The 10,527-nt window shown below is 40.9% G+C and overlaps 1 protein-coding gene across 1 annotated transcript; it reads right to left on the reverse strand.

Annotated features, from left to right (window-relative positions):
• Positions 1-334: 334 nt before the first annotated feature.
• On the reverse strand, positions 335-9,186 carry LOC144525014 (fibroblast growth factor 4-like). The gene is made up of 3 exons (XM_078261514.1): positions 8,901-9,186; positions 6,461-6,564; positions 335-511 (listed from the first exon to the last, which is right to left on the reverse strand). Exons 1-3 carry the CDS (start codon positions 9,184-9,186, stop codon positions 335-337), a joined length of 567 nt encoding a protein of 188 aa, XP_078117640.1.
• Between the last annotated feature and the right edge of the window lie 1,341 nt (positions 9,187-10,527).

Genomic DNA, 10,527 nt, shown 5'->3' on the forward strand with positions numbered 1-10,527 from the left:
CGAGCACCTGCAGCATGAATCCACATTTCCTGGAACCGTCCCAAACTCCATGTGCTGCCCCCTGAATATTTGTATAGAGTCTATTTTTACTGATAACAATGTTAACACTCATACTGATTTGTATTCTGGCCATTGGAGTCTTCATTCACAGCCATGTTGAAGCCACATGACTGTTCTGTGGTCGGTGCAAACGTTGCCTACAGCGTCGGTTAGCTCGTGATTGGGCAAAATCGTTTGAAAGTGCAGCAGTTTGTGTTGCGTTGTGTTAGTTGTAGAAGGAGAACACCGTGGCCTTGGCTTTCTTCTGTACTGCTGAGAGTTTTGATCTTAAAATTCATATCCTGGGAAGGAAGTGTGTCATGGTCATGGTGGGTGTGACCCGGTTGCCTCTTTTGGTCTTGCCGGTCTTGCTGAGGCCGATGTACATGCCGGGGTAGGCAGCTGATTCATACGCGTTATAGTTGTTGGCCAAGAGATTCTCCTTGAACTTGCATTCATCGTTGTAGTGGCCCTGAGGAGAGGAAGACGAGGAAAATGTATTGAAATGTATTGAACATTTTCTGGTACAGGATATAAAATCCTCTGTTCCAGACTCAATCAACACAAAACCAAAAATGCTATCAACAAATTTGAAAGCACATTCCGTTCATGATTAAAAATGACTTACATTTCATAAATAAGTTACATAAATTACAAACCAGCTTTATAATTGTACATTACATCTTTTTTTCTTTTAAAAGACACTATGTATACACCCTATTCTTGAAAGAGTTAACTGACGCACAACTTCTTCTGGAAGCTCATATATATATATATATATATATATATAAGCTTATACACCTCAATCATCCTAAATCATCCTAACCTAAAATCATCCTCTGTATCTCTGTATCTTCTGTATACAAGAGTCGGTAAGCTTAGTTTTCTCAATCTTTCTTCATACAACATATGTTTCATTCCTGGGATTAATTCAGTAGCTCTTCTCTGGACCTTTTCTACATATTTTAATTCATAAAACAAAATGATCGTTTATCAACTCAATACTAATCATTGTTTCAGTTTCTGGAATGTGGCCATTGTTTGGGATGGTTTGTAAGACAACAACTTCCACCTTTCCTGATGACACATCAGAATCATAATTCACAAACACTGATCCTTTAAGGCACGTGGCAGTTTTTCCTTCATCAACATCTGTTTTTCCAGCTATAATAAAAGGCCATTTACATTCAGTTTTTTTAGTGCATATATTGATCTGAGTACAGATTGACACACACATTTGGAAATAATATTGCTACAATAATATGCCCATGACCCCCCCCACCCCCCCATATATTTAAGGGTTGCAACAGACAATACAATGTACCCGCCTACACCAGACGATATGGACACTGTTGTGGTATTGTGTAGGTGGTGCATCCACCATGACAAATATTACTAGTTTCTTGTTAAAATTAGATGTTTTTTTCCCCCCAATTGTCCAATTTTCTCAGTTTCCATTTCCTTGTTTAAACTAAATCATGTTTGTAGTAATAAAGAGAAAAGGACTTCATGACATGAAAAAGATTAAAAAAAAAAAAAAAAGGAAAGGGATCTTGTTAAAATCAGGAGTTTGTCTCATGGTTGCAGCAGCTGTAAGCGGACACATGCAGGTTAGAGAAGGCGACAGCAGGCCACCCTGTCCTACGGAGAAGCATTTCAGTTCTACACACAGTCAGCTATCTTAGCTTTGTGGACAAATGGCATCAGGGTTAGGAGCTGTCCTCGTTGTGTCACCCTCACCATAGATACTTATACTTAGAGTTGTTCCTATACTGATACCAGTATCTGAAAACCCTCTGATACTGCCTGAAATGCTGGTATCGGTATCGATATGCACCGAGCTAATGCACCGATCCGATACAACGAAATTTTGCCATGTTAAGATTTTTTTAATTACGTGTCATGCCACGTCAAGTGGCCCCATCCCACACAGAATTACATGACACCAATACAAAAGTTATTTCATCCACAGCTTCCGCTCTCAATGTCCACACACAACATACTCTACTCTGCACAAAATAAAGAATAAAGAAAACATATTACAGCAGCCACAACACAATAGTGTAACCCATACATTGTCCAACAAGAACTAACCGTTTCATACTGAAGAAGATCTACTTTAAATTTGTTTATTTATTGGGTTTTTTCTGTTATCACTGACTGTTAAACTGGATTATAAAAGAAAGTTCTATGGCATTCATTGTTTGTGTTTGTTCATGTTTCACAAAGAGTTTAACCTGAGCCAGGCAATCATATCACATCCATACAGGGATAGTAATATACAGCTGTTAAAACATAATAAAATATGTGACACACTGGTATTGGATCGGTACTCGGTATGGGGAAGCAAAAAATGGTATCGGACATTCTCTACTTATAATACTAGTATATACTAATATAAGGAGGGAAAAACCCCGCAGTGGCTTGGCAGGCTCCCTCACAGAGGTCTGTGAGCAGCTTCAGCCAAAGGTCAATTTATCCCCCCCCCCTAACCAACCACCTACCTACAGGCCTGCTGTTAGATGAGTAAGTGGATGACTAACTGTTGGATGACTAGCTGGTGTTTGGATTATGACTGCATTAGCCTCAGGTAGCATTCACAACAACTTTAACTGGAGCTGATCACTCCAATGTTACCAAATAAAACATTACACCTGTGGCTCGGGGCCAGAGGAAACCACGTACCATCACTGAGACATGGAATAAAATCAGACAGAAGCAGCGGACACCGGGGATCTGCGTCATCTGGATATTAATAGTTCTCATACTTTTAGGTCCCATTTCTGAGCATTGTATTTGAATTATTATTAGTTTCATCTCAGTTTAATTATTTGTTATTGTTATTAGTTATTTGAAATTAATTTGAACAGTTATGGGTTGTTTATTTCCAAGCAAATAAAAAAACAAAACAACAGTTATTTTAAAATGTTCTCTGTGATGTGGAGTAAGGGTGTGTTAGATATAACACATAAACAGTTCAGTGTCTATAATCTGATCATAAGGACAACATATGAACAAAATATATAAAAATCCAAAAAACACCCAAAATACAAACGAAACAAAAAAGCACACTCACATACACGCGTACAGACTAGAGTGCGGAACGGGCCGCATTTTTCTGTCCGAGCCTGGCCTGAGCCTGACACCGTTAAAATCTCATTTTTTTTCTCATACTAATACACATGTACAAACGCTTTGTGTGGAAAGCCCGCTTTTATTAAGCAACTGTAGGAAGGCATTCAGAAATGTCAACAGATGAGCGTATCAGCGCACACGGGGGAACAAGCGCACGTTAACACAGGGGCGCACCTACATAATAAGCTTTTATAAATTTAAAATGTTCAATGCCTTATCGCGCTGATGTGACCGAGCCTGACCCGAACCCCAACATCATTTCTAAATATCTGGCCGAACCTGGCCCGTTGGGTACCGTCGGGTCCCGACAGACACAGATAAACACAAGGGGGGGAGAGGTACAAGTATGCCCAACTCATCTTAACTCCAAGCCAAAGAAACCAAAACCCAAAGATGTCCAGTAGTATGCATACAAAAAACAAACAAAGACCGGCACAGACCAAATCAGTGCATACTTACTTGCATAAGTAAGGATTCTTCCCATTTATGCTAATGTTTTGAATACTTAGAACGCAGTTTCTCCAGGTGGATCACTGAAACAAGTTCAGGTGGCCAGTTTCTGAATGGTGGATTTGATGTTTTCCAGTCCTTAAGAATGAATTGTTTTTTTTGCCAGAACCATGCCCATCAGTAAAGCTGTTTGAATGCGTAGAGGCAAGATTAAAGAGTCCTCTGACCATCCAAAAAGGGCGAATTCTCTGTCAGGAGAGAGAGTCTTATGATAAACTCCGGAAAAAAAGACAAATATTCTGTGTGGTTTATTGACATGCAGACATCGAAAAAAGTAAAATATCTTTGACTGTATACTGCATGTTGTCGTCATTTTTGTAGCTTTTTCCGACTTTTTTGTGGCTTTCTCAGACGTTTTTGTGATTTTTTTTATTTTTATTAATTTGTTGTTTTTGCAACTTTTTGTTGCTTTTTTTCCATTCTTTTTGACTTTTGTCACACTTCGGTTGACATAAAGCCCTAAAAAGTCACCAAAGAGTTCCTTAGCTATCATAGAGTTTAGCAAATCAAGCAAAATGATGATTAAATTTTTTTACGTGTTTCACAGACTGAATATGCAATCTCTTTGGTTCTCAAAGTCGGCAAATCTGCCAAATTCTGCTCTGAGTGTCGCATAATAACAGTCTGAAAACAGTTTCCTGTCTGTTTGGTTTGGTGAACAACAAGGGGGCCAACATTTATTGCGAACCTACATTGTAACACGGGCCAAATCAGAGTCTGCGAAGGGCTGGTTTCGGCCCCCGGGCCTTGAGTTTGAGACATGTGGTCTAGATGTTCTGGATTCTGGATGTACGAGGCAGACGGCTGCGTGAGGCTGTTTCAAAGTGTTCACATTAGGCGTGTAATCGTTAGATGACTGTTGGACGACGGCTCATGTTGCGCCTTGCCAAAGTTGTTGGTCTGTTCTGTATCGTCAAGGCGCCGTGCACAGATCTCTGACACCTCACATCTACACTTGCATGTCTACACAGGTAACAGTGTATTCAAATCACACCATCACTAACGGACACCTTAATAATACTGTTACTGCTCATTGAGACATCTCGTCAGGTGTTTCCCAGTGTGACAAGCTGGAGGATGCTGCGGTACGATATCAATGTAAAGCATTTTAAATCAGAAACAGATCTTTAGTATGAGATGTAAACTCTTTGAACTTGTGGATCCCTGAGCAACATATACATCACATTTGATTACAGTATAGCAAACTTGATTTCTGAAGATTTTCAGAAAATAAGCCGCATCATAACATAAATTGGCGGCAAATCTTGTGATCAGAATTGTCTGATCTGTTTAGTTTCTGTGGCATGCAGTTCTTGTCTGACAAGTGAGTGAGACTTTGAACCTATCTGCCAAGTGTGCTGCTGGAGGGGCTTCTGAGATCTGGATACATTTAGGGAAGTGTATTAATAATAGTGATAAGATGAAAAAGAGGCTGAATAAGTGTAACAGTAACAATTATGCTTTACTTTAGCAACAATACTCTTTTCTTTGCTATTTTAGATGACATTTTATAAGTCACAATTCTACTTGATCTCATATTGAATCGGATGGCATCATATTGTAATTAATGTGACATTGCAAAGTTTGCATCGTAACTTAACTTTTGTGAGGCGACCTCTAGCTCACCCAGTAGTCCTTTGCCGTGGCCATGGGTTCAAGTCCAACCCGCGGCCCTTTGCTGCCTATCATACCCCCTCTCTCTCCCCTTTCCTGTCCTTAAAGCTATCCTGTCAATTAAAGGCCATAAAAAGCCACAAAACGTTATCATTATTGCCAGAAAGGTTTGAATGGAGGTCATATCTCCCATCATAATGCAATATCTCCCACATGAGCAACAGAATAGTGTAATCTGATGTTTTAATCCTGATACACACAGTGGACAGATGTGTCTAAGCTGATGCTTCACGTAGCTGCAGGGATTTCATGAACTGAGAGAGGTTTTCTCACACGCACACGCACACACACACACACACACACACACACACACACACACACACACACACACACACACACACACACACACACGTAAAGCAGCTGTGGACATTAAGTGAGAAGAATCACTCTTTCATTAATAGATCAGTACAGACAGATTTTCTTTAATTCCTGGTTGAAGTGTCTGATTAAAATGCTTTATTTACATTTTTAAACATTATTTTGTATTGGACCTTTTTCACAGCAGACATTTTGACTTGTCATAGTAGGAAAAGCACAGCTGAGATTGATAATCTTAACGATGGCTCAATTCCATCAAGTGTCCCAGTAAGATATCTCAGTGAGTCAGCATGCACAATACCAGGGCCTCTGCTAAGTGGAATGCAGCGATCATTAATGGTTTTGAATACACCTGTGCTTTTCCTGCTATCACATGTCAACATGTCTGCCGTGAAAAAGGTCTATACCTGTGCATGCAGGTTGTTAGTTTAGCTTCTGGTCCACATCATCCCCCATTACTACTTACAGTGCCACTAACAGAATCAAGCCCTTAGGTTCAGCTAGTTGAAGCTCAGGTCCGAGATGAGCTTTTTTTACTTTGTTCGCAGACAGGGGACTCAACTACCTTAAGGAATCTTTCCAAACCTCAGTTAACATCCAGGTTACAGCATTCAGATGTGTAGAAACCAGAGACCCTCACACATCCCAGCATGGAGATGATGCTGTTTGACTTTACACCATATCAATACACTGCTTATGGAAGACATCTGTGCAAAGAATGCTGCCACTTTCAGTTCAGGTCACACATCTTGTAACAAATGAACGAGGCCTGATCCCTTCTTACCGAGCCGTAGAGTTTCCCTTTGTCGCTCATGGCGATGAAGAGGCCGCTTCTCACTCCAAAAAGAGTCAGCACTCCTCTCTCCACGGGGGACATTTCTAGAAGGCCTGGGATGAAACATGGAAATGATCAGCAGCATAAAGGGAAATTCAAACTAAATGGGACTGAATAACCCCTGAACCCCTGAATAATGTTCATGTATCCTCAGATTGCATAAGTGATGCACTTCATGTTTTTGTTTTAAAGCACATTTATCTTTCAGGTATTTAAACTGCAGGCATGTTGGCATGCAGGCAACATGCAGGCAACAGACGGTGGCTGATTCATGTGTTGCACTTTGAACTAAACAGAACACATTTACACACTAAAGGCCAATCCACATGGAAAGAGTTCTGAGAAGCTTCTCTTGACAGACACGCTTCCATTTCATCAAATGTAACACACTAACTTCTTCTGGCTAGCTTAGGGAAGCATATTCTCAACAGACAGCTGCTGTTGAAATCACACATTATATGTCATGAACCCATTAATGGTAGGCTATATCTGTAATGATTGATCAAGGCTTTATGTGTCGCTATGAACTGAAGACAGATGTCTAGGCTGCTGCAGGTGCAGAGAGCTAGAAGTCCTAGGAGTTAGTTTACACTGAAGGCCACAGCTCTTAGCTTTAGTCACATGAAAAACAGAGGACACCACCATGTGGCTCTATCTGGTATTACAGTAGAACCACATTACTAAACTCTGACTGCTACACCGCAGTCTATATACGCGACGGTCCTCTTCCGGGATTGCTTTGATGGCGCCGGAAATTCCGCCTGATGTCACTCATTTCTTTCTCTTTCTTTGTGTTGGCGTTCTAAACTCCGGTGGATTTCTGAGGACTATGGTTAACTGCTCCTCAGATCTCTGCAGGGTAAATCCAGACAGCTAGCTAGACTATCTGTCCAATCTGAGTTTTCCGTTGCACGACTAAAACAACCTTTGAACATACACGTTCCACCAAAAACAAGTTCCTTCCCCGAGGCTATTTTGCAGAGGCACCGTGGCTCCGTCTGGCGCGTAGTGCCGCCCAAGATGATTGTGATTGGTTTAAAGAAATGCCAATAAACCAGAGCACGTTTGTATCCTATACCGGAGTGCTGTGTGCACTAGCCAGAACCTCCTCCGCAGCGTTGTGGAGGAAGGTCTGGCAATGTCAGACTAGTTACACCGCTACAGTTTTTAGCTGCTGACAGGCAGCCAAACAGAGGTAAGACTGGATTGATCCCCAAGAACAGAGAAAGCAGAGATGTTAGGGCTAGTCACGGCCAGCAGCTGGCCTTCCCACAGATAAAGGTAGTCTGTGTGAGTCCGGGACTTAGTCTGAAAACATTGATCTGAAATTGCTTAACATCAATGTATAGCTTCTGTCCGACCTCTAGTCTGGATTTGAAATGCTGTGTAGAGTGGCTGATTATAGTCAGCAGGGATGAGTTGTTGGCTTATCATGTCAGCATTCCAACTGAATAATTGCTTGAATTGTAATTAGAAGAAATGCATCACTTATCACAAGTCGTAATCACATCATCGGTGTAACCAGAGCGCTGGGTCTCTGGCAGGAAGTCACTCAGAATGGGAGGGAAATATAAGAGTCTTATAAAAATAATAATGCAGATTTAGGTAAAATGAAGTAAAATATATTTCATCATTCATTCCTTCGGTCAGGTACAGTTAGAGTGTCCATAAAGAGGTTATTTTCTAACTCCTCATGTACCTGTTAGCAGATATTTTGTGTTATTATGTTACAAGAGTAAAATCCTTCAGGTTCTGTTATCAAAGGCTACATTTGGAATGAATGTAATCAGCCTCCACAAGGTCATACAAGTTATCTAGCACAGAATATACGATCTGTTCACAGAGTATATCTAAATATTTTCAAAGAAACAGAACATGAAGAAGATTCTATTGTCATGTTTCCGGCTAAACAGCTGAGCTAATGAGCTAGAAATCCAGACGTTTCCCATCATGCCCAAAAACTGCCGCTGCCTCTATCTTGTGAAGTTATATATGACATCACAGCAAGCCGGCATCAAGTTGGACAGAAGTCCAACACACACACACACACACACACATACACACACACACACACACACACACACACACACACACACACACACACACACACACACACACACACACACACACACACAGGATATTTTACATTTAGGAATCGTTGCTCCACATTTTCCAGTAATGCCCAAGTAAATTCCATATTATCTATTCACATAAACTGACCAGATATTATTGGACATGCTTTGCATTTAATTGTTAAAATAAGCACATATTTGCTAATGAAAAAGCATTTGAACAATCCGTACAGGAACCACTGGACCCAATGGCCCCAATCTACTTACTCAAGTCTTGGTTACATTTGTACATTTATTTGAAAGGCAAAATGACTTACTGTATCTGTTTTCATTATGCACGCCTTTGATCTTGCCGTTCGGTAAGACCTGAATGTGGAAGCCAATGCCCACGTTACAGTAAAGCCTTCTCAGTCTCTTTATCCCCAGCAGGTATTCTCCGTCTCTAGCTGTCTCCTCCCTCTTGTCCCAGGAGCCATCCCGAGCCACTGGCCCGCCACTCCCTATGCTCCGTCTCTTACTGCTGATGACTGGCAGCGGAGCAAAGGAGCTGCACAGGAGGATGCCATAGAGCAGCAGAGGGAGCTTGGATCCTGGCGATGACATCCTCTGCTCACTAATCGCAGATACACTACTGTTGGGTATTACTAAGACCAATCAAATGTTCACTTTGAACAAAATTGGTCATAAAAATCGTTGTGGCTTCAGTCTCTCAGAGAAAACCCATGAAGAAAAGGTCTCAACTTCTGCACTCTTTAAAGCCAAGAGAAAAGTTTCATTGTGCATATTTAGACATCTCTAAAAGCTGAACCCATTAGGGGTCCAGTTTGCCAGTGAGTTGTCTCCAGTTTCCTCCTCAGGTAGATCCAGCAGACAGACAGCAGACTTATATGTGCCCCATATTACATCACACACCACCTGCTGTCCTGTTTGTCTGTGAGTCACAGATGCTGTAGAAGCACACAAACTGAGAAATACATAAAACACATAGTGACAGAAAACAAAAGGGAACACGCAAGTACACAGAAACACAGAGCAGTGAAGTATCAGCATCCATGAAAGGTGTTTTAGAGTTGTAGGCACATCTGTAAACCTTAAAAAACAAAGGGAAAAAAAAACATGTTGCAACCAAGGCTGACATCTTAGGTAGGGAGGACATGGATCTCTACAATAGGTATAAAAATATGACTGTTTAATATAACAAGTCATTTACAATTATTTAAGGTTAAGATAATGAACAGCCAATGGAAAATTTAAATAAGGCAATTATGGTCAAAGTTGCTGATCTGGGAAAAGTTCTGGCATGTTTTATTTGCGATCTTATGGAGATACATACACTACCCACAATCCTAAGCGTAACAGCAACATCTCTGATTGGTCCATCTCGCTGTTACCATGAAAAGGTTTAGCATTTTTCCGTATGCGCGAAACCCCGACCTACTACAGCGAGCTTCTACCATTGAAGTATATGAAGTTATTGTACACAGTGTTATACTTTTTACTTTTTTGACATTTTGAAAACGTTTTTTTTGCGCCAACTCAAATGTGTTATGGTCACGATTCCTCTTATAGCTGGTTGGCTTGTTTCCAGGCTTAAAACTTTTTATATAAGAGACTGTTCGTTATTTATTTAAGGGGCCACCGGAGGAGTTTTGGGACCTTTAGTCAAAATAGACCTAACCCTCCCTTCACCAGCAATACATTTTGGATGACCCTCCAAAATGGATATACCTCCCATCTCATGCCTTCTCGGCTGCTGGCTGGTGCTGTCCGCGGCGCGAGATTCGGCTTTTCAAAATAAAAGCTTGCGTCTGGTCAGCTATGTTTTTGTACGGTGTTTTGGATGTTTTTGAACTAAACAGTATGGCAATCATGCTAAGGAATACAAGTATTTTTTCATCAGATGTCTTAGTACAACACGATTGAGCTAGCAAAGCAGTTTTGTGC

This window comes from Sander vitreus, chromosome 10, assembly GCF_031162955.1.
Source record: "Sander vitreus isolate 19-12246 chromosome 10, sanVit1, whole genome shotgun sequence".
Classification (NCBI taxonomy): Eukaryota; Metazoa; Chordata; class Actinopteri; order Perciformes; family Percidae; genus Sander; species Sander vitreus.

What these genes read in the sequence shown, in the direction of transcription:
- LOC144525014 (XM_078261514.1), bottom strand. Translation starts at nt 9,186, where the DNA reads ATGTCATCGCCAGGATCCAAGCTCCCTCTGCTGCTCTATGGCATCCTC. An exon ending in GCATAATGAAAACAGATACA is followed by an intron (nt 6,565 to 8,900) that starts GTAAGTCATTTT and finishes GTTTCATCCCAG; the next exon opens with GCCTTCTAGAAATGTCCCCC. An exon ending in AAGGGAAACTCTACGGCTCG is followed by an intron (nt 512 to 6,460) that starts GTAAGAAGGGAT and finishes TCCTCTCCTCAG; the next exon opens with GGCCACTACAACGATGAATG.